The 24,954-nt window shown below is 42.7% G+C and overlaps 2 protein-coding genes across 2 annotated transcripts in view; both read right to left on the reverse strand.

The window, feature by feature from the left end:
* The window catches only part of LOC308094995 (uncharacterized protein), a 793,896-nt gene that overhangs the window by 127,854 nt on the left and 641,088 nt on the right, over positions 1–24,954 (reverse strand). The window lies entirely within an intron of this gene.
* LOC308094793 (protein NLRC3-like) lies at positions 1,274–24,439 on the reverse strand (the record flags this gene model as incomplete). The annotated part of the gene is made up of 5 exons (XM_080441619.1): positions 1,274–2,289; positions 11,938–11,984; positions 13,970–14,098; positions 20,015–20,188; positions 22,716–24,439. The coding sequence occupies 5 exons, from the start codon at positions 24,437–24,439 to the stop codon at positions 1,733–1,735; spliced, it is 2,631 nt and encodes an 876-aa protein (XP_080297745.1). The 3' UTR covers positions 1,274–1,732.

The raw sequence follows: 24,954 nt of genomic DNA on the forward strand, positions 1-24,954 counted from the left end.
CGGGAGGAGGAGGATATATGTCACTGTATGTACTCCTATGGGCTGGGGGGGAGGGGCACTGGTCAGCGGGGAGTGTTGGGCGGGAGGAGTGGGACGAAGGCCCTACGTCCTGCCGGTGGGGGCTCCTCACTGGCAGGTGAGCCAATAGGAGACAACACAGAGATGTGTGTGGGGAGGAGTTCATTGGCATGACGACTAAACTGGGGAGAAACTTTGAAAAATCACACCCAGTGTGAAGTGAGCGGTGCTATTTATGAGTTATTAATTTCATCATGCATCTCGGTAGCCAATCACAGCACGTCCTGCGAAGTGACGTGCTTACATTTTTTACATTATTATTAATTTCATCATGCCCTCGCTAGCCAATCACAGTGCGTCTGCGAAGTTTGAAGTTAATTTCATCATGTGTCTCGCTAGCCAATCACAGCACGTCCTGCAAAGCTTAGCCTATGGGCGTGTTTTCCACAGCATGGCGTCACAGCGAAAGAAAAAAGTGCACGACGGAAAGAAAAACTTTCACCACAGATGGGTCCTAAACCCTCTTATAGGAGCGGTTGCACCGCTCAAAAATGATGCAACTAAGTTAGAAACATGTAATAAAAATAATGAACACTGAACACTGCTCACAATGTGTCGCTTTGTGACGTAGATCTTAGATATTAGAGGGGGGGGGGATGGACCAATTACAAAACCCTGTGGGACTCCAGTCAATAAAGTATACAGAGTTAACTGGTTAAGTATAAAGGTTTATATACAATAAACAATATTGATACTGTGAGAATTACATGATCAAATATACAGTTTTCCTTAGTCTATTCTTGTGTAAAAATATCAAAAATCAAATATACATAAAATGCGTTTGTATCATAAGAGACACAATATGACACTGATATTTACATCATCATCATCATCATCATCAGTGTTGATGGACAGTATTTATGATACATATTTATAAATGTATGGAGTGGAGGTTTGTTCACTTCTATCTAATCTAATCTAAGATCTAAAGCTCCCTGTGGTGATGACTCATTTATACCATAGAGTTTGACATTAATATGGATTTGACCAGGGACCCCCATTTGAACATATTTGTGCCAGGGACCCCCATTTGAACATATTTGTGCCAGGTGTTTTTTAAATAGCAGATCTACAAGCTCACAACGCGTTGTGAGCTTGTAGATCTGCTATTTTCAAATAGCCAATGTATAAAGGGGGTTAACGTGTTTAAAGTGATTTTGAGACTGGTTTGATAACACTGGTTATCAAAGTAGGGTCCAGGGGTCCCCTGGGGGTCCTTGAGGGGATACCAGGGGGTCCTTGAGGGGGTTCCAGGGGGTCCTAAGCTAAATTATTAAATATACATTAATAGCATCAAACTCAGTGTAACCACTTTATCCATGTATTACTTTGGTATTGGAAAATAGCAGATCTACAAGCTCACAGTGTGTCATAATCTAATGTGTTGCGAGCTTCTTGTCTTATGGGTCAGGGGTCAAAGGTAAAAACTCTACAGGAGCTTTAATGTGTGACTGTCACTGTGCTGCTTATTACATCATCATGATGATGTCACCGTGATGTCATGATGAGTCACTCATGCCCAAATATGGAGTCCATGACGTCAGACTCAGCTAGTCTCAAAGTATCCTGGCAACAGTGGTAACCATGACAACCTGCACTCACTCAAACATGTTGAGTAACCATGGTGACCTGATGTCATCCTCACATAGAGACTCTATCTCTGCTCACACAGACACACTGAGGAGGAGGAGTTTAACCAGAACCCAGCATAGAGAGGTTCAGAGAATGTGTTCTGGAAGGTGTACAGGTGTGCCAGTGAGTCAGAGGACCCTTTATAGAAGGACAGAGTCCCAGCAGGCCAGTCCAGATACACTGATACTCTGTTAGAGTCAGACGGACTGACAGGGATGACAGTCTGCTTATTATTGTGTCTGACAGTGTAACTGTTACCATGGAGACCACCACCACCACCACCACCACAGTCCAGACTCCAGGACTTGTCATTGTATCCAAGCTCACAGTCATCACCACTTCCTTTCCTGCTGATCCCTCTGTAAGTCACTGCTATAGAAATCTCTCCACTCCACTCTACCTCCCAGTAAAAGCGTCCAGTCAGACCCTCTGTACACAGAACCTGATACCATCCATCAAACCTGTCAGGATGTTCAGGATATGATTGATCCTTCTGTCCCCCTGTCACCTTTCTGTTGTTCTCAGACAGAGAGATTCCTCTGTGTGCTGTGTTTGTGTCCAGTGTGAGAGGATGGAAATCTGATGAGAAAAACAACACAGTAAACACACACACACACACACACACACACACACACACACACACACACACACACACACACACACACACACACACACACACACACACACACACACACACACACACACACACACACACACACACACACACACACACACACACACACACACACACACCTCAGAAGATCGTCTCTGTCGGGTGGAAACCTTGTATGTCCAAAACATTTATTTTATTAATATCATTTTAAAACCATTTTAAAATAGCCAATGGTCAAAAGATCTACAAGCTCACAACGTGTCAGAGATACAAGGTTTCTGCCTGACGACAACACAGTAAAATGTGAGTCAGAATGTCTTAAAGCCTCCAGGTGAGAAGTGACTTTCTGTGAGAAAATGTTTACATTAAGTTTATGTGAAATGAAATCAATGTGGAAAAGTACTCGCATGTTTTACTTGAGTAAAAGTATCAATACTGCAATGTATAAATACTCTGTTACAAGTAAAAGTCCGGAATTCAAAATGTACTTGTGTAAAAGTACAAAAGTATTGGTATTAAAATGTACTTAAAGTACCAGAAGTAGAAAGTACTCATTATGCAGAATGTCCCATTTCACAAGTTTTCAAATGTATAAATTGTATAAAAATCTTTTGAAAATAGCAGATCTACAAGCTCACAATGTGTCGCATCGTGAGCTTATAGATCTTCTATTTTCAAATGGCCAAAATGAATATAGGGCTGAAGTGGTTAACGTATGTTTTGTAAGAATAATCTAAATGCTCCAAGTAACTAGTAACTAAAGTTTTCAAATAATCGTAGTGAAGTAAAAGTACAATATTTGCCTCTGAAATGTAGTGGAGTAGAAGTAAAAGTACAGAAAATTGGAAATACTCCAGTAAAGTAAAAATACCTCAAAATGTTACTTAAAAATACCTCAAAATGTTACTTAAGTAAAGCACTTGAGTAAATGTACTTAGTTACTTTACACCTCTGAAAATACACACATCCTGTTACATCAAACGTTCCTAAAATGTTAAGGCTGCGACCCCATTTGAACTGGGGACCCCCAGAATAATCATATTCTAACTGGGGACCCCTCAAAATAATCGAATTCTAACTGGGGACCCCCCAAAATAATCATATTCTAACTGGGGACCCCTCAAAATAATCATTTGAACTGGGGACCCCCAGAATAATCATACTTGAACTGGGGACGCCCCAAAATAATCATTATTTCAACTGGGGACCCCCCAAAATAATCATATTTGAACTGGGGACCCCCCACCCTGACAAGCACTTGTCAGGGTGGGGGGAAGTTGTAGGAGTTGAGGAGTCATTTAGTTTGACTCGGTTCCACATATAAATATTGTGAAAATAGCCGATCTACAAGCTCACAACGCCTCAGCGTTGTGAGCTTGTAGATCGGCTATTTATAGCCAGGTCATTTATAGTCGATTGGCTATTTATAGCCGATCTAACACTTATAGATCGGCTAGCTTGTAGATCTATTTTGTAGATCGGCTATTTTCACAATGTTTGCCTCTTTCTTACGTAATATTTGACAATTTGGCCATTTGGTATTAAAAAGGTCTTAAAAGTCCTTAAATTGTAACATCATAAATGTGCAGATACCCTGTATACACTTATACTGTATGTTGGTTTGTTTACTGTTGAGTGAGAAAACAATGTTACACATTAAGATAATCATCTGGGGACCCCCCACAATAATTCGGGGACCCCCCTGGGGGTCCCGACCGCGAGTTTGGAAACCACTGTGTTACATAGAAAACATTCAGCATCTACAAGTTAGCAACACCTCACACCATGGTGTGAAGCGTTGCTAACTTGTAGATCGGCTATTTTAGTTATTTTTGAAATAAGGAGGAATTACAAGCTGATTTACAAGCTCACAACGTTTCGCGATGCGAGGCGTTGTGAGCTTGTAGATCTGCTATTTATTATGTATATTCATTTTTTTTATGTTTTTATGCACTACAGTTTTTACATCTACAAGCCGTCTACAAGCTAACAACATATGTCAATGCAACATGTGAGCTTAGATCCGCTGTTTTTGAAATAGCCAATCTACAAGCTCACAGGCTGTCATGATGCAGGGCATTGTGAGCTTGTAGATTTTCTTATCTTACCACAACCCAATCTGCAAGCTCACAGGCTATTTTTACCTAATTTTCAAATATAGACGATCTAAAAGCTCACAACGCATCATGATGTGATGCATGGTGAGCTTGTAGATCAGCTATTTTCATCTATTTCAATTATTGATAATCTAGAATCCAATCTGCAAGCTCACAACCTGTCACAATGTGACGAGTTGTGAGCTTGTAGATCCACTGTTTAAAACAGCAAAAGTCCATATAAAAGTTCATCACACGTTAAACAACATATTGTGAGTTTATGTTTGAAATACAGCTGATCTACAAGCTCACAACCTGTCACAATGTAATTCATGAGTTTGTAGATCTACTTTTGAGTTTTAAACAAAACCAAACTACAAGCTCACAACGTGTCGCAATGTGATCCTAGTGAGCTTGTAGATCGTCTACCTTAAAAAGGAAAAAAAATCAGCTGATCTACAAGCTCACAACACATCACACTGATGTGCTTTGTGAGCTTGTAGATCGGCTATCTTTGTTATGTTTGATATATTGAGGTCTGAGGAAGATCCAGCCGGCTTTAAACATCACATTCATGATGGTAATAAACCATTTAACTTATGGATCATAATTATTCCAGTGCAGAGTTCTGCTCTGCATCTGGCTTTTTAAATGACTTTGGATGAGCGTGATCTTCTACTTGTTGATGTTTGAAATAACTCACTACCTGTCACATTGCAACATGGTGTGAGCTTGTAGATCGGCTGTTTTTGAAATATAGCCAAAACTCATAGCGCATCATAATGCGAGGCTTTGCAAGCTTGTAGATCTGCTATTTCTTGTAATATAGCCGATGTAAAGGCTCACAACGCAACATGATGTGAGCTTGTATATCGGCTCACAACCTGTCACAATGAGACAAGTTGTGATCAGCTATTTGTATTTATTTGTAATGGTCTATCTAAAAGCTCACCACACGTCATGATCAGGGTTTTTTTTTTTTTTGGCCGTTAATTATAAAGATCACAGGCCACCGTGGCCGATTGGAAAAATGCTGTTATTAGACTATTTTATGTCTTTCTATCTGCAATGGATAAAGCGGTGAAAGTTGGTGACACACATACAGTACATTGCAGGCAAGTAATGGACCTTCCTTCATTCATGATGACATAATTAACATTAACAAAACAAAACAAAAGCTGTAGGTTTTGCATATTAAGGTTGGATGAGATGTAGGGCTTTGCAACATCGCGTGGAAGTCTGGGACAGTACCGAGAGAGTGGCAGACTGGGGTGGTGGTCCCACTTTTCAAAAAGGGGGACCAGAGGTTGTGTGCCAATTACAGAGGTATCACATTACTCAGCCTCCCTGGGAAAGTTTATGCCAAGGTACTGGAAAGGAGGGTCCGGCCGATAGTCGAACCTCAGATTCAAGAGGAGCAATGTGGTTTCCGTCCTGGTCGTGGAACAACTGACCAACTCTTTACTCTGGCAGGGATCCTGGAGAGGGCCTGGGAGTATGCATATCCGGTCTACATGTGTTTTGTGGATTTGGAGAAGGCATATGACCGGGTCCCCCGGGAGTTTCTGTGGGAGGTGCTGCGGGAATATGGGGTGAGGGGGACCTTGTTGAGGGCCATCCAATCTCTGTACGCCCAAAGCGAGAGCTGTGTCCGTGTGCTCGGCAGTAAGTCGGATTATTTTCCAGTGGGGGTTGGTCTCAGACAGGGCTGCGCCTTGTCACCTATCCTGTTTGTGATTTTCATGGACAGGATCTCGAGGCGAAGTCGTGGCGGAGAGGGTATACGGTTCGGTGAGCTAAGGGTTGCGTCACTGCTTTTTGCGGATGATGTGGTCCTGATGGCACCATCGGTCCGGGACCTTCAGCTCTCACTGGATCGGTTCGCAGTCGAGTGTGCGTCGGCTGGGATGAAAATCAGCATCTCCAAATCTGAGGCCATGGTTCTCAGCAGGAAACCGGTGGATTGTGCAGTCCGGGTAGGGAATGAGGCTTTGCCCCAGGTGAAGGAGTTTAAGTATCTCGGGGTCTTGTTCACGAGTGAGGGGAGGACGGAGCAGGAGATCAGCCGGAGAATCGGAGCAGCAGGAGCGGTATTGCAGTCGCTGTACCGCACTGTGGTGACGAAAAGAGAGCTGAGCCAGAAGGCAAAGCTCTCGGTCTTCCGAGCAATCTTCGTTCCTACTCTCACCTATGGTCATGAAGTGTGGGTCATGACCGAAAGAATAAGGTCGCGGGTACAAGCGGCCGAAATGAGTTTTCTCAGACGGGTGGCTGGCATCTCCCTTAGAGATAGGGTGAGAAGTTCGGTCACCCGGGAGAGACTCGGAGTAGAGTCGCTGCTCCTTCGCTTGGAAAGGAGCCAGCTTAGGTGGTTCGGGCATCTAGTACGGATGCCTCCCGAGCGTCTCCCTAGGGAGGTCCTCGCTGCACGTCCCACTGGGAGGAGACCCCGGGGCAGACCAAGGACCAGATGGGCGGATTACATCTCCACACTGGCCTGGGAACGCCTCGGGATCCCCCAGGAGGAAGTTGCTAATGTTGCTCAGGAGAGGAAGGTCTGGAGCTCTCTGCTGGAACTGTTGCCCCCGCGACCCGACTCCGGATAAGCGGTTGAAGATGGATGGATGGATGGAGATGTAGGGCTCAAAACATATATTAATGTGTTTATACTGTGTGACGTATTCACGCAAGCTGTTCATAACGCCCACTTTATTCAGTTATTTTTTGGAAAGCGACATCTCTGCATGATAGAGTAGATAGATATTACTAGCCCACTTCATTCTTTGGCCGGTAAAATATAATCCTGTCGGTCAAGGTGGCCGGCCCAAAAAGTGCCTTGTGGAAACCCTGGTCATGATGCAATGTATTGTGAGTTCGTAGATTGGCTCTTTTTATGTTTGAAATACAGCTGATCTACAAGCTTACAACCTGTCTCAATGTGAATCGTTGTGAATTGTTAGATAGGCAAATTTTGTTTCAAATATTGCTGATCTACAAGCACACAATGTGTCACAATGTGAGGCGTTGTGAGGAGTTGTGAGGCATTGGGTCTCATTCACTAAGCTCAGGTCCTCACATATTTTGTACTTATGTGCATATACGTGACTTCCCACGTTCAGTATTCATTCATCTTTTATTGACCGTGAATGTGGGCGGACACTCAAACTCACGTCTGCTCAGGAACAGACTGATATGCCTTAAACCTTTCATATACACTAGGGGCGCATCAGTGAGTGCTGACCCTAGGTACCTGGCTTGTCAGTTTGTTGTTTGTTTGTCTTGTACACTAACATGTACTAACTTTTAGTCACTATAACAAACGCTGTGCCTAGCAAACATGTTGGGGAACATGTTGGGCCAGTGTGTAACTGTGATCTAATAATAATAATAATAATACATTTTATTTATAACGCACTTTACATTCTTACGAATCTCAGAGTCTGTGCTCTGGTGATTCTGTTGGACATTGTAAACGCGATCGGAGCAACGCCACGCAAACCACCAAACAATGGGTGGCCCGCGGCTCCTGTTTACACCCGGGAATACCTGCTGAGTCTCCGACAGATGCAAACATCCCAACCGAGAATTCTCCGGAGCTATGCTGAAATCCTCTGCCCCATGCAACAAGCTGGCCATCTTAAAACAAAGAGGAAAAAACGTGGATCGAGAGGCGGGGTGCGTAACCGACTCAAACGGAGAGGCTGCCGTTTCCCGTTGCTTACAATCACCCTATCCAACGTGCGCTCCCTTCGGAATAAGATGGATCGACTATCTACGCTTGTAAAGCATGACAAGGATTTCAAGAACGCCAACCTGCTCTGCTTTACGGAGACATGGATTGGGGAGGAGGACACGGACAATGTCAACTTGGAAGGATACTCACTCGTGCGGTTTGACAGAGACCCCGAGCGAACGAGGAAACACATCGGAGGTGGACTGTGCATGTTTGTTGACTCCAGATGGGCAACCAACTTCACGGTATGTGAGACTGACTGCTGTACTCATTACGAGATTATGACTGTTTCTTTTAGACCACACTATTTGCCCCGGGAGTTTGGGCAAATTACAGTCATTCTGGTATATGTGCCTGGTCCAAACTTTGCTCTAGCAGCTGAGCGCATAGCTGCCAGCTACAATAAGGCGCAACGTAACTCTGTTGACAATCCTATATTTTTATTGGGTGACTTCAACCGGTGCGTTATGTCCACCCACCTGCCAAACCTGGAACAATATGTGACCTGTCCTACAAGGAAGGATAAGATCCTAGACCAGTGTTTTGGAAATGTAGAGGGCGCCTATGTACCCAGATGCTGCCCACCTCTAGGACTGTCTGATCATAACATCATCCACCTCCTGCCAAAGTACCGTCAGAAACTAAAGAGGGAGAAGCCTGTTGTCAAGCACATTCAGTCCTGGACAGAGGACTCAATTGAAGAGTTGAGGGGCTGTTTTGATGCCACTGAATGGGACTTATTTTTCGATGACCAGGTTTCCTGTAATAACCCTGAAGTGTTGACTGATACTGTCACCAGTTATATCAATTTCTGTGTTGACAATGTTATTAAAACAAAGGAGGTTAGAATTTACCCAAATAATAAGCCATGGGTCAATAAAGAAATCAAACATATTCTAAATCAAAAGAAAATAGCATTTCTGGAGGGGGACCAGATTAAAGTCAGAGACCTAGAGAAGGAAATACATCGCATGATTAAAAAAGGGAAAACAGACTATAAAGACAAGGTTGAAGAGAAACTGAGGAACGGCAATGCAAGGGATGCTTGGAGGGGACTGAATGCAATGATGGGTAGGGAACAAAAAGCAACCCCCCCATGTGACGACCCTGTTAAACTGTCTAACGATCTGAATATTTTCTATTCTAGATTTGATACACATGACTTCAGTGACGAATGCAAGTCTGTTTGTGCAGGGCTGACACTCGCCCCTGTGACAGTTAAGGAACAGGAGGTCATTTCAATCTTCCAGCAGGTTAACCCTCACAAAGCCACCGGTCCAGATGGGCTCAAGGGGAGGGCCCTGAAAGAATGTGCCATCCAATTGGGACCCGTATTTACCAAACTATTCCAAATGTTTCTCAATATCAGCTTTGTCCCCCAGGCCTGGAAAACGGCAACCATTGTCCCTGTGCCAAAAACAGCACGAGCAAAAGTGCTAAATGATTTTAGACCGATCGCCCTCACTCCTCTATTAAGCAAATGCATGGAGCGTGTAGTGAGTAAGGAGCTCTCACTGCAAACAGCTAAGTGCATGGACCCCATGCAGTTTGCTTATAGAGCCAGTCGAGGTGTAGAGGATGCCACTCTTACTTTATTGGACAAAATACATAGTCATTTAGATAAACCCAAAACATATGTCCGTGTCCTTTTTATGGACTTCTCCTCTGCTTTTAATACGGTCCAACCCCATCTTCTCCTAAAACGCCTGTGTGACCTGAACGTCAGTAGCAATCTCATTCTGTGGATTAGGGAGTTCCTAAGAGAGAGACCCCAGCGAGTCTGTATTAATAACATTCTGTCTGACTGCCTTGTCCTAAACACTGGCGTGCCGCAGGGGTGCGTTTTATCTCCTCTGTTATTCTCCCTATACACAAATGAGTTGAAATACAGACTTCTCTCTCATAAAGTACGCGGACGACATGGCCCTGGTTGCCTGCCTGCAGGACGTTTTCAGTCCCTCTTACTCCCAGCACATCGACCGTATTGCCACCTGGTTTGACAGCAGCTTCCTTGACCTTAATGTCACTAAGACCAGGGAACTGTGCTTGGGAGGGGGGTCAAGAGCAGAGGGCTCAGGGTCCATCTTTAGGCCTGTTACTATGAGTGGGGGGGAAGTGGAGCAGGTCAGTGACTTTAAATATCTGGGAACGACCATAGACAATAAACTCACCATTCAGACCAATGCAGACAACATCTACAAAAAGGCAAGGCAGCGGCTTTATCTTCTCAGGAAACTGAGAAGTTTTAATGCCAGTAAACACACCCTGACCATGGTCTATAGATCACTCACTGAGAGTGTTCTCACTTTTAACATCGTGTCCTGGTTTGGGAACCTCTCAGTTAGAGATAAAAACAAGCTCACCCAGGTAGTCAACCAGGCAAGTAAGATCATTGGAGACAAACAATTGCAACTTCAGGTCATATACAACCGCTCCATAACCAAAAAAGCTATTCAGATTTACAATGATTCTACCCATCCTCTTTACTCTGAATTTGACTTGTTGCCATCAGGCAGGAGGCTTAGGGCAAAACTAGCTAGAAAGAAGGGTTACAAAACGTCGTTTGTGCCAACGGCTGTGGACATTTTAAATAAGAAAATGTTTAGATAGTCTAATCGCCACTGTTCATGACCACTGTTGCTGTGTTAATGTGATTGCATTTTTATATAGTATTTTAATGAACCTGTGTATTTTTGTAATGTTTTACTGTTGTAACTGACTGCTGGTGTGCCAAAGACAAATTTCCATTTCATGTCAATTTAATGGACAATAAAGTTTCTTTATCTTATCTTTATCTATATGTTATTAGAATGCCTTATTCTTCATGAAAAATCTATGTCAATAGTGCCAAACCTCAAATGATGTTTTATGTGCCCAAAATGTGTCAACACATTAAAAAAACATATGTCAAAGATCTATTGCTTGGATGCATATGGTAGACATGATGCAAATTCAACCAATTTGTATTTATTTTCAGTTGACACATTTAGAGCTGAATTATTAGGTCCCTCTGCGTGTTTTCCGTAAATGTGGCCACAGTTTCACATATTGGACTTTCATGCCAACATAAATGTTTTTTTCAAAATAAAAAAAGATTCATGTTGCTATATACATAGCAACATCTAAAATGACACAGATGCTTTCCTGGTTTTAAAGGTATAACAACGTATAGGCTTTCCAGGTCTTAATGGGTTAAGGACCGGGCCAAGAGCAGAGAAACCTCCTGAATTCCCTGGAAGCTCTACTGAAGAGTTTTCAGGACAGTATCTGGGGAGGGGCCAACCCACTATAAAACAGCAGTGGTGGAAAAAGTTCTCACATTTTTTACTTAAGTAAAAGTATCAATACTGCAGTGTAGAAATACTCTGTTACAAGTAAAAGTCCGGTAATCAAAATTTACTTGAGTAAAATTACAAAGGTATTGGCATCAAAATATACTTATATTAAAAAAAGTAAAAGTACTCATTATTATTTTCAAATGGCCGAAATGTATATAGGGCTGAAGTGGTTCATGCATGTGTTGTAATAATAATCTATTAATAATCTAAATCTGCAAAGTAACTAGTAACTAAAGCTGTCAAATATTTGTAGTGGAATAAAAGTACAATATTTGCCTCTGAGATGTAATGGAGTAGAAGTAAAAGTATTGAAAATGGGAAATGCTCCAGTAAAGTTAAATGTCCTCAAAAGTGTACTTGAGTAAATGTACTAGTTACTTTACACCACTGTAAAACAGTGTATAAAATCTTAATGTGTGATATTGACACAGACAGACAGATACTCACATTTTGTAATCTTGTAATTAAGCCAATCTTCTCCACCATGTTTCACTCTGTAGGAAACAGAACAACAATGCATCAATGTCTAACTGTCTAACACAACGTCTCCACTACCTGACACTACAGTGTTTCTCCTATCATTGTCTTGGCCCTGCAGCCCATCCAGACATACTCACTGCTGCCCAGTTTGGATCTCATCACCTCCTCAGACTCCACCTTAACCCCTAGCACTCCAAAAAAGTGATTTAGATATGTGTGTGTGTGTGTGTGTGTGTGTGTGTGTGTGTGTGTGTGTGTGTGTGTGTATATATATATATATATATATATTATTACATTGGAGAGAAGTCCGTCATAATTTTTCCCATGTCATTGTTTCGCACTAAACACAACAACAACATATCACATGTCACTAACAACACAAGCCACAACGTGCGCAATTAATTTACGGGTGGCGTAGGCTACTTTTCATTGCTCACCACACATTTGCCTCCTCGGAGCATAATTAATTGCGGCCAGCACAAACTCACAACATTACGGGTCGACCATGTTATTCCCTAGCGCAACCGAAACACCGCGAGCCGGACAACATTACGGGTACACCATTTGGTTCCCTTTAGTGTGAGCACCGCCACCGACCACCGCCGAGCGAAACCAACACCACGCAGCCGCTATTGAAATCTCCCCACAACAACAACAACACACGCGACGCGACCACTTCGCTTCAACCCCCGCCGTTGCTTTCACTTTGCTCATGTCTCTCTATCACACCACACTCACGCTAATATGTCATGCACATCCCACACAAAATATTACAATACGCCAGTGTCTCAACGCAGCCGCTCCGCAGTCTGGGTTGCCACATTGGGGGGAGACAAGCAGACAGGTCAGTGATGCCAGATGTGCAACCACCTTCATGAAAAAAAAAAAAACAGCCGAAGGGGTCCGCGATGTTTCATGGGGGTCCGCGATGTTTTGCGGGGGTCCCAGGACCCCCAGGGGTCCCCCCATGTATTTTTTTTTTTAAAATATTTTTTACAATATCTTTTACTTTTTCTTGGGACATTTTTATCCCACGAATTTGGGACCCCAAAATAAGCGAGCCCTCGCTTGAGCCCCGTGCGCGGCTAGCGGGTCGGGCGCCCATAGGGCGCCCGGACCTCTATTGTATAATTCAAAAAGTTAAACGCATACAGTGAAATATTTGAAACTTGTTTTTGTTTTTGCTCACACCTCTTGACAATACAACCTATTTTTGACACTGTGGGCAGGTGCCAAATCCTGATGGAAAAGGACACCAGCATCTCCATAAAGCGTGTCAACATAAGGAAGCACAAAGTCCTCTAGAATCTCCTGATAGATGCTGTGTTGACTCTAGACTTAATATGATAAAACACAGTGGACCAACACCAGCAGATGACATGACACCCAAAATCATCACTGACTGTGAAAACTTCACACTGGAGTCAACACAGCATCTACCAGGAGATTTTAGGCAGGACTTTGCATCTGCCCACTGTGTCAACACTACTAGTAACTGGTGTACTGACCATGGTATTACTGTGCTTAACTGACCAGACAACTGACCTGACCTGAACCCCACAGAGAATAGATGTTGTATTGTCAAGAGGAAGGTGTGAGACACTAGACTCAACAATACAAATGAGCTTAAGGCTGCTATCAAAGCAAACCTGGGCTTCCATAACACCTCAACAGAACCACAGGCTGATCACCTCGGTCTGTTCCTCTTTTCCTCTGTCTGTCCCTCTTTTCCTCTGCACACACGTCATGCGAAGTCCGGCCATTCATATTTCAACCGCTAGGGGTCTGGCAGTGCTCCGAGGAGCACCTTTTCTAGTTCTTTTTAGAAGGATCTGTAAAACCTTATTTGTTTGTTGGTTAAAGTATTAACTAAATATACATACATATTTAGTCTATTTGTGACTTTGTGTCAGAGTGAATCCACCGTTACGGGACACATGAGGGAAAAACTGCACATTCACTGTACTATCCAACATGGACACAGTCCAAGTCTACTCACATGCAGTTCTCCAGAACTGAATCTGTCACCATGCTGAAGCTCAGGTCCAACTCTCTTAGGGAGGGATGAGAGTTTACAGCTGAAGCCAGAACTTCACAGCATCTCTCTGACAACCAGCAGTGAGCCAGTCTGAATGAAGAATGAAACACCAGATGATAAAAATAATAAATAATAAATAAAACACGTTACAATATACATTATTCCTGGATTGAGAACCTGGACCTGGCCGTGATGGACTGTCAGGGTTTTGGACTAGTGACCCAAGAGGTGGAAAGGAAAAAAAGAAAGAAAGAAAGAAAACATACAAAAATACAACAAGAATACAACAAAACAAGAAAGAAAATAAAGACAGATTCTTAAGATAAAGTTCAGCTCACTTGTCCCACTATAGTTAAGGCATTTGTAGATTTTAATACAAGGCTGTTACTACTGTACCATCAAACACTCATTGCAAGATCATCTGCAAATTGCTACAAATGAACAAGGCTATCCTAATGTTTCTCACAAATGTAATTTTAAATGTTGAGGATGTTCCTGCTCTCTGTGTCTCATAGGTCTTTGTCAGGTCTTGCTTGAGTTATTTGATCCTTTTTAAACTTTAGACCAAATAATAAACTATACGAATGAGAAGTTCATCAACCCCAAATGTTTTCTCCATCACAATGGTGAGTATTAGGAATTCAGATCTACAGAGTTCAGAAAGATGTTTCATAGGAAGGAGAAAAATACCACATGCTTATAGGGAGGAAATCCAGATCACCTTTGTACCTGCACAACTTTTTAAGGGTGATCATCTAGTGAAATCCCTATTCTTGAAATGGACACCTGCACCCATTAATATCTATATAAATAATCAAAACTAGAGGATGATCTGACAAATGATCTCCAACAACGATGTTTTGTAATTTTGTATCTCAGCATGGCAGGACATGGAGGTAGGCTTGGGTTCCCATGATATCAATCTTATTAATACATTCTCACCAAAGCATTCATATTATATTCACATAATACAGTACATAATAAAACAGAATTATCAAAATAAATAGGGTGAATTACTTACTTACTTAATTAATTACTTACTTTAGAATTTCACCCACTTTTACTTGTAAATGTGATATGACAATAAAGTTTGATTCTGGATGAGTCCAATCGTCGAATGTTCTTATTAGGCGATTATTTTTTGGACGATATGTGTCATTTTATTTTGCAAAATAAATGTATCCTAATGGTCTGAGTCCTCAAGAATGAAACTCTTCAAATATAGCTAAATTAAATGCAAATCGCAATACAAAGCGTGCACGAAATGCTAATCAATTTGGGCCATTCTAATAATGATTGATGATGATGATGATGATGAAGGCACGCTCTTGTTGCGCTTATTATCGACGAGTCTAGGCTACAAAACTCGCCCCTCCCCGGTAGGTAGGTAGGTAGGTAGGTAGGTAGGTACAACCTCCTGGACTCCAACCAGTCTGGGTTCAAAGTGGGTCACTCGACAGAGACTGCCCTCCTGACAGTGACGGAGTCGCTCCATGCCGCTAGAGCGAACTCTCTCTCCTCCGTCCTGATACTCCTGGACCTGTCTGCAGCGTTCGACACGGTGAACCATCAGATCCTCCTCTCCACCCTCGAGGGGATGGGTGTCTCAGGCTCTGCACTCTCCCTGTTTGCATCCTACCTGACGGGTCGCTCCTACCAGGTGATGCTGAGAGGGTCTGTGTCAGAACCACACAGGCTCACAACTGGGGTTCCCCAAGGCTCGGTTCTGGGTCCTCTTCTTTTCTCTCTCTACACTACATCTCTGGGTGCTGTCATCCACTCCCATGGCTTTTCCTACCACTGCTATGCCGATGACACCCAGCTGATCCTCTCATTCCCCCCCTCTGATACCCAAGTGGAGGCACGCATTGCTGCTTGTCTGGCTGACATCTCGGAGTGGATGTCGACAAACCACCTGAAGCTCAACCTGGACAAGACCGAGCTGATGTTCCTCCCGGGGAAGGGCTGTCCGCACCGAGACATGGCCATCACCATTGATAATGCTGTGGTGACCTCAACTCGGACTGCGAAGAATCTGGGTGTGACCCTGGACGATCAACTGACGTTCTCGGCAAACATCGCATCAGTGACAAGGTCCTGCAGATTCCTCCTCTACAACATCAGGAGGATTCGCCCCTTCCTCACGGAGAAGGCAGCCCAGGTGCTCATCCAGGCTCTCGTCATCTCCCGCCTGGACTACTGCAACTCCCTCCTTGCTGGTGCTCCGGCATCTGCCATCAGACCTCTGGAGCTTGTTCAGAAAGCTGCAGCTCGTCTGGTGTTCAATCCTTCTCCGTTCTCTACACTGGCTCCCCGTAGCGGCTCGCATCCAGTTCAAAACCCTGGTGCTAGCCTATAGGGCAGTGAAAGGAACAGCTCCTTCCTACCTCCGGGCTATGGTCGATGCCTACACCCCTGCCCGACCACTTCGGTCTGCCACCTCGGGGCGACTGACTGCCTCGTCACTCAAGGGTCCTTCTGGCCAATCCACACGGTCACGACTCTTTTCTGTTCTGGCCCCACAGTGGTGGAATGAACTTCCCACTGATGTTAGGACAGCAGAGTCACTGCCCATATTTCGCTGCAGGTTGAAAACCCACCTCTTCAGGAAACACTACCCTTCCTCTCTGCCTGACCTACTTGTTGTTAACTAGTTGTAGGAACGCTTGTTTTCTATTGTTGTATTGTTTATTGGATCTTGTTTAGTCGATACACTTAATTGTTTTAGCTCATGCTCATTTGACTTAGCTATTTTGTCTCATCTGTTTAAGGAAATAGGTAGCTGATATATTGCACTTTTACCTTAGCGCTAGGTATACTCTTGGTTGCTTGTTTTTGCAGAAAATGCACTAAAGACTTCTGGTGATTAGTAGTTTTCGTTCCCTACCTATGTAGAATACACTTATTGTAAGTCGCTTTGGATAAAAGCGTCTGCTAAATGACTGTAATGTAATGTAATGTAATGTAATGTAATGTAATGTAGGTAGGTAGGTAGGTAGGTAGGTAGGTAGGTAGGTAGGTAGGTAGGTAGGTAGGTAGGTAGGTAGGTAGGTAGGTAGGTAGGTAGGTAGGAGGGTAGGTAGGTAGGTAGGTAGGTAGGTAGGTAGGTAGGTAGGTAGATAGGTAGGCTACTGAATGGAGCGGAGGAGAGCATTGCTTTCCTAGTTTTCTGTTTATCAGCTACTGTACGTTTGATGATATCTGTATATATATTTTTATATAAAAACTAAATTGAAACTACAGCTCTAGTTTCTGCACATCCTCACTGTGTATTTACAAGCTTGATGACACAGGAACACATGTCCTCCCGGTCTCACAAGATCCAGCACTTGATTCTGAACTTTTATTGTCAAGTCTGGATATTAAAACTTGTGTCAGCTTATGTTTATATCACCTGTCAATCAATGTGATTTGAAATGTGAGTTCACTCACGACCCAACGCACGTTACGAGTCCCTTTAGTTACAGGGGAGGGGGGCGGGGCGGGTGATTTATCCCACAGCAGCACAAGTTATTATTTGTCAGAATATAAAAAGTGAACCTGGATGGTGTGTTTCACCACATCGTTGTTGTAAACTGAGGTAGGCTTCTCTGCTTCAACTTCACTTCATCTCCTAGCCTGTGATCTTAGCTTAGTCCTAAAATAACAGTGGTGGAAAGTAACTAAGTACATTTACTCAAGTACTGTGTCAATACAGTACTCAAGTACTGTGTCCAGTGGTGGAAAAAGTACTCAAATTATTTACTTAAGTAAAAGTACCAATACTGCAATATAAACATACTCTGTTACAAGTAAAAGTCCAGAATTAAAAATGTACTTGAGTAAAAGTTATGGTGGCATAAATGTATAGATTGCCAAGTATATATATTGTGTATTTGTTGGTTATCTCATTGAAGCAAGGTTTCACATAAATGGGCTAATTCCAACTCAGCTACAGCTGTCCATCTAACAGCTGAGCTGACTCTCTCATGCTACTCTTACTCTGTCAGCTATGTGTATATGTGTACCTCGCTCTTATCTTTATTTTTTTGCGGTTCTGGGCGGATTGGGTCCGTTTTTTTCGCGGTTCTGGGCGGATTGGGTCCGTTTTTTTTTCCAGTTTTTGGTTTCTTTATTTTGGTTTTAGGGTTAGGATTAGGAGTTAGGTTAGGATTATGTTATTTAATTCATATTTTTGCCTGATTTTACCAATTTATTATCACAAAAAACAATTTCTGCCTAATAAAATATTCAAACAAAATGGGTTTATACTAATGTAAAAAATGTGGTTATATGGCGGATTTGGGAGGGTTCTTTCTGTGTTTTGGGAGGGTTCCAAATGTTTTGGGGGGCCCAAAACTCGTAAAATGCATAGATTTTTTTTTTTTTTAATTTTTAAATGTATTTATTATTTTATACCTAGGCTATTTGAAAATAGCCGATCTACAAGCTCCACAAGCTTGTAGATTTGCTATTTTCAAACATTTTAGTAGTTTTACTTTTGGTACTTTAAGTACATTTTTATACCAATACTTTTGTACTTTCACTCAAGTACATTTTCAATTCCAAACTTTTAACAGAGTGCTTTACATACATACATTGCAGTATTGATACTTTTACTTAAGTAATTGAGTACTTTTCCCACCACTGTACCTGGGCGTTGTTGTTCTACAAACTTTGTTGTTAACCACATTGTCAGCTTCTTCAACTCTGTCTTCTTTTCTCTTAAACATCTCAGTTAGTTTTCGTTGCATTGTGCTTCATTTATTTTTAAAATTGCATTCTTCATCAAAACAGTGTTTATTTCCCCTCGCGTTTCTTTTCTTTTCTTTTTTTTCTCCAGAAAAGACGTGTTGAACCAATCAGAACTAACTATGCTAGTCTGTCAGCCAACCAGAAACATGTTTTGAACGTTGGTGGGATTTAATTAGTCGTAAAGCCCGCCTTCTTTATCCGGTAATTTGCACATACACACATAGGCACGGACAACGGCCGTTTCCGTATCCGTTTTATACCGGATCTCCAAGCTGCAAAGTGAATTGATCCCAGTCCCAGTTTCGTTTCGCTGGAGAAGAGGAGACGCTTCTCGGCTCCGTAAAATAAATAAACACCGTAAAAATAGCACGGACTAAGCTGACACAAACACACAGTGGAACAATTCAAAAGCACTTTATTAGAAAATGTAATAATTGTGTATGTTAATCTGACGTTAGTAGATTATGTTTTCTTCTTGAACATGGCCATGGGTCTGTGGCAGGTTATTTAATATGGGATTTTCACAACTACCTTCGAATTTTTCTTAACGGAACGGCGTTCCGGCACCTAATCTTTTACCGGAACGCCGTTCCGGACCGTGCCGGCCCACTTTCACCCCTGGTGAGAGAGTGAGACAGGTGCATGTCAGTGAGAGAGTGAGACAGGTGCATGGCAGTGAGAGAGTGAGACAGGTGCATGGCAGTGAGAGAGTGAGACAGGTGCATGGCAGTGAGAGAGTGAGACAGGTGCATAGCAGTGAGAGAGTGAGACAGTGCATGTACGTGAGAGAGTGAGACAGGTGCATATCAGTGAGAGAGTGAGACAGGTGCATGGCAGCAGAAATACATGTCGTCTCATCTTGGTTTGTTCATTGACAGCGTTCAGTCACGTTACTATAGTAACCCGACACTGCACACGTTACAGCCCAACGTGTACTCCGTCGTACGACAGGGTCGTGCAGCGAAAATAGTAGATCTACGACGCATTGTGAGCTTGTATATCTGTCCAGCCAGCGCATTCCCAGTGGGTGCTCGCAGTCTCATGTGGGTGCCCGAGCCCTAGCTGATCGGCCCCTGCTTAATTTGCTTGTTAAAAGCATCATTTTATTAAGACATGACAGCAATATGGGAAAAAACGTATATATCTCAATTAAACAATAACCAAATATAATTTTGTATGCGATTAGTAGGGACAGCCCCGTTTAGTAGGTTAACAGAATATCTGCGCACAGTCACACCCCTAATCAAAATAAATCTGGTAAATGTATCTTACCTTAGAATTTCCAGTCTACAGTGCAGACTCTTCAGTCCAGCTAAGAGCAGCTCCAGTATGTTTGAGTCCAGGATGTTTTCGCTGAGGTCCAATTCTCTCAAATGGGAAGGATTAGAGCTGAGAGCTGAAGCCACAACTTCAACCTCTGTCTGTCTGAGGTTACAGCCAACAAGTCTGTAAATACAGATTAAATAAGAGACTATCAAAACAAAGTATACCTAGTTCACTGTCATGGAAGTTAACTAATATCTCCTACTGTATCTAGTTATACAGACATAAACAGTTTATGTATGATCAGAAAACAGGGAAGAAAACAACAGATGGAAGTTAATAATATGTAAGTAATTTGAGTAACCAAGCTCACTGTTTAAAAAGCCATCCTCTGTACACCCCTTCACTAATGGTATGGTCCATTTCTCATATGGTTAGGTCTGTTTTCATGGTAGAATAACTCATAAAGAGGACACATATGAATAGTTTGAGGACTTGAGTTCTCCTGTTGTTCTGTGTGTACTAAGGTTGGGGTCGTCTGTCTGCGATTGTTTGAGTCAAATCAATGTTGATTACCTTCATGTTTACATATGTGCACTTCACCTACAGTATGCTTATATAGTTTTGTCTTCCATTAAAGGAATATTTCACCCCCAAAAAAACTTTTCCCCTATCAATTAAACCTTGAATTCATGGAGATTTGAGTTTTTTTGTATTTGTGACATTCTTGAACCAATAATCCAATATCCTACTACTTTAATTAAAATGCCCACGCTGTGGTGTACGTCCCGGGTTGGCCATCACACAAGGTCTCTACTTGCCTCCGAACTTGCCACAGACTATTGATCAGTGCTCTGGCTAATGCCTAGGCTTCTTTCCCCACCTTTGATGTACTTACATATTGTACAGTTAATATAAAACTACATTCTTTTTATTCAGGCACATTTTAGCCACCTTTTTTTTTGGCCGCTAGGCCCACCCTACTGCACGTGTGTGACATAGGCACAGTGTCCCATAAAAAGGACAAGGACTGACAGATAGAGATCTCCATATATGGCCATATCAGTTGGATCACTGGTGCACCGTAGATGTGAGGGCCACGAAGCGGCCCCAACCTCTAGTTTGACTAAATTACATTAATAGGAAACCAATCTTAACAAGAGCAAAACCATATTTAAAACATTCTCTTTAAACCTGGATCATCAGTAGGCTCATAGTGATTACACTGTGAGAGTTTATATACTTTTCTTTAATATAGTTTTGCATTGGTTTTCTACCACAGCAGACACCGCTAATATTCTATTTTGGATCAGGAATGCAACCAAAACAAAATGGTCTGAGGTGGGGGGAGGGGCAGAGTGGAGTGTGGAACGGTCAACACCACTAGACGTCACAGAAAGACTGAACAGAGGAAGAGAGCAATGTTCAACCAGCAGTTGAAGGTGTGAAATGAATAAAGTGAGAATGATTAAATACATGGCATATTTACTGCCAACAATGTGTAAAAGCTTTACAAACAAGCTGGCAGAGACCAGCATTCAAAACAAAGTATATATAATAATGGTTTAGGGTTTTATGCCCCTTTAACAGAGTAAAGAAGCTCAACAGGTGAACTGTGGCAGTTGTAATAAAATGATTGAATCTGGAGCTTGGACAAACATATGTTGTTTATAAGTTATCCATGGATATTCAGCTGTACCACAACATCGATAATGGCAATTTTATTCAGCCGTCAGGTCCAATACTTTGGAACCAAAACATATCTTTAAAAATATTGCCAGGAAATGTGTCTCCACATTCCACAGGTGCATCTTCATGCTACCAACGATGCAAAGCATTGTAAGCTTGTAGACCTTTTCTTTGTGACGCCTTTGAACTTGTACTACAGAGTGCTTTCACCACAATGAAGCAGGTTTAATGTTGGGTATTTTGGTTATCTTTTATGGTGTTAAAAGGGGCGTGGAACAATGCAGATGATGAACCCACATTTGATTTGGTGGAATTCATCATCTGATACACCTGAGACGTAGCCTGGCGTAGCCAGACTATATCACTGTGTGGATATGAGTCTGGAGCTTCCATGAGGACGTTTTTTTCCCCAAGGTGCGGGATCAAAACAATGGCCCTCGACCAATTACAGTCTCCCATATTCGAATACTGGGCCCTGATTGGTCAACCACGTCTTCTGGAGCAGGAAATGGATTCTCTATGGAGCGGTGCCAGACCCAAATCACAGAGTGCAATTTTTTTTGCACTCGTAGATTCGTCTGGTCCCAGGCTACCTGAGACGTGCACAAATCAAGGCTTTACACAGCCTTTCATGAATCAGACGTGACTCTTTATTTACAAGCAAACCTACACTAAAGATTATAGCAGAAATGTGAAGAGCTGTGTGAATGAGGCCCATTGAAAATAACAATTGTTTGTCCTTTTTATTTTAAGTTCCACTACTGAGAGGATGGCAATGTCAGTGGGTTCAAACCACTGGTCTGGTGGGGGTAACCAGCAGGGCTTTTAGACTCTTAGTTTAGTTATTACTCTGCTTTATTGTGATCTGGCCTTTATTTGGACATACACACAATACCTCTAGTCACTATTTGAGACACAGACAGTATTATTGGAAGTTTTATGTCAACCTTCATTTCTAATTATAGTGTTAACTGTAATGTCAGATTGACTCTAGGATGTTTCTATTCACTTGACTACTAACCGAGCCTTTCTGCAGTTCCTCACAGCTGGGATCAGTCTCCTTCGCCCCCCCTCTGATGTGTTGTATTTATCCAGGTCCAACTCTTTCAGAACCTCCTCTGACGTCTGCAGCATGACGGCCAGAGCTGAACACTGGGTCTCAGACAGTTTCTCTGTTCTGTTCTCTGACTTGAGGTACTGTTGGATCTCCTGATGTACTGAGTGGTCATTCATCTCCATCAAACAGTGGAAGATGTTGATACATCTGTCAGGAGAGGCATCATTTCTCAACTCCTTCAGGTTGCAGATGGCTCTCTGGATGCTCTCTGGGCTGTTCTTTTTCTGGCCCAGTAGGCCTCCTAACAGACTCCTGTTGGACTCCAGAGAGAGGCCATGAAGGAAGCGGACAAAGAGGTCCAAGTGGCCATTCTTACTCTTCAGGGCTTTAGTGGTGGCTTTGTTCAGGAAGTCATTCATGTCCATGAATTCAACTTCAAAAAAAATGTCCAGTACCACTACCTCCATGTTCCTCTTCTGTGTGAAACAGTGGAACAGGTAGACCGCAGCCATAAACTCCTGGATGCTCAGATGAACAAAGCTGTAGACCGTTTTCTGGAAGAGCACACCCTCTCTTTTGAAGATCTCTGTGCACACTCCTGAGTACAGTGAGGCATCTTTGACATCAAGACCACACTCTTCCAGGTCTTCTTGGTAGAACAGGATACTACCTTTCTCCAGATGTTCAAATGCCAGCCTGCCCAGCTTCAGTAGAACATCCCTGTCAGTCTTCATGAGGTGCTGTTGAGTCACATTTTCTTTCATCTTCACATCATGAGTCTCATACTTCTGCTTCTTTCTCTTTATCTGAACCAACAGGAAGTGGCAGCACATCTCAGTCAGGGTCTTGGGCAGCTGTCCTATCGCGTGTGTCCTCAACATGTCCAGCAGAACGGTAGCAATGATCCAACAGAAGAGTGGGATGTGACACATGATGTGGAGGGTCCTTGATGTCTTCAAGTGTGAGAGGATTCTGTCGGCCAGCTTCTCTTCACCGACTCTTTTCCTAAAGTACTCCTCCTTCTGGGGGTCTGTGAACCCTCGCACTTCTGTCACCATGTCAACACATGCAGGTGGGATCTGATTGGCTGCTGCAGGTCTGGTGGTTATCCAGAGGAGGGATGAGGGGAGAAGATTCCCCTTGAATAGGTTTGTCAACAGTACGTCCACTGATGATGTCACTTTGACATCAGAAACAATGTCATTGTTTTGGAAGTACAATGGAAACCTGCTTTCATCTAGACCATCAAAGATGAAGCCAACTTTCCAGACAGCGAGCTGCTCTGCTGTGACCTTCTTTAATGTTGGGTGGAAATCATGGATCAGTGTGAGAAGACTGTACTGCTCATCTCTGACCAAGTTCAGCTCCCGGAATGAAAAGGGAACCAGGAGATTTATATCTTGATTTTCCAAACCCTTTGCCCAGTCCAGCGTGAACTTACGCACAGAGAATGTTTTTCCAATGCCAGCGATGCCCTTGGTCAGAACTCTTCTGATGGGTGTCTTTCTGCCAGGGAGGGGTTTAAAAATGTCACAGCAGTTGATTGGTGTGTCATGGAAGGTCTTCATGTTGGAAGCTGTCTCAAGCTGTATCACCTCATGTTGGCTATTAACCCCTTCACTCTCTCCCTCTGTGATGTAGAGCTCTGTGTAGGTGCTGGTGAGGGAGGTTTCAGACTCTTCTGTCATGTGGTCTTTCACGTCATCAAGACTGTTCAAACTGATCTTATAATCATTCAAATCATCCTGCAGACTGACATCTGAAATGAGAAAAAAAACACATTCAGCACACAATTTGTTAAGAAAAACAGCCAGAAGTAACAACACAATATCTGCTGTTTTTGTCCAGAGTTGATAGTTGTTTAGCTTCATTATTTGCACTTAGATATTGATACAGACAATAATTTGAACAATTAGTCTGACTAAGATTTCTGCAATTTAAAGTTGTACAATGCAAATTCACAACTAACGATTTTTAGCAGCCTCTGCTGGTCACTACCGTCACTGCATACAATTTCCGAAGTCCTCGATTACCCAGAATTCCATTCGTTTTCACCGGAAGCCGGAAGCGTTTCAAAAAGCGATCTTTTAATTGTTTTATACTATCTACGGATCGTTTCTCTTAGCCAGTGGAGCATTAGTTACCATGAGCTGTGCTTTCTTTTTCTGTTCTTTTTCGATCTTCTAATCCTACATTCTCTTAA

The sequence above is a fragment of the Gymnoscopelus braueri genome, assembly GCF_963280865.1.
Source record: "Gymnoscopelus braueri genome assembly, chromosome: 11".
Lineage (NCBI taxonomy): Eukaryota > Metazoa > Chordata > Actinopteri > Myctophiformes > Myctophidae > Gymnoscopelus > Gymnoscopelus braueri.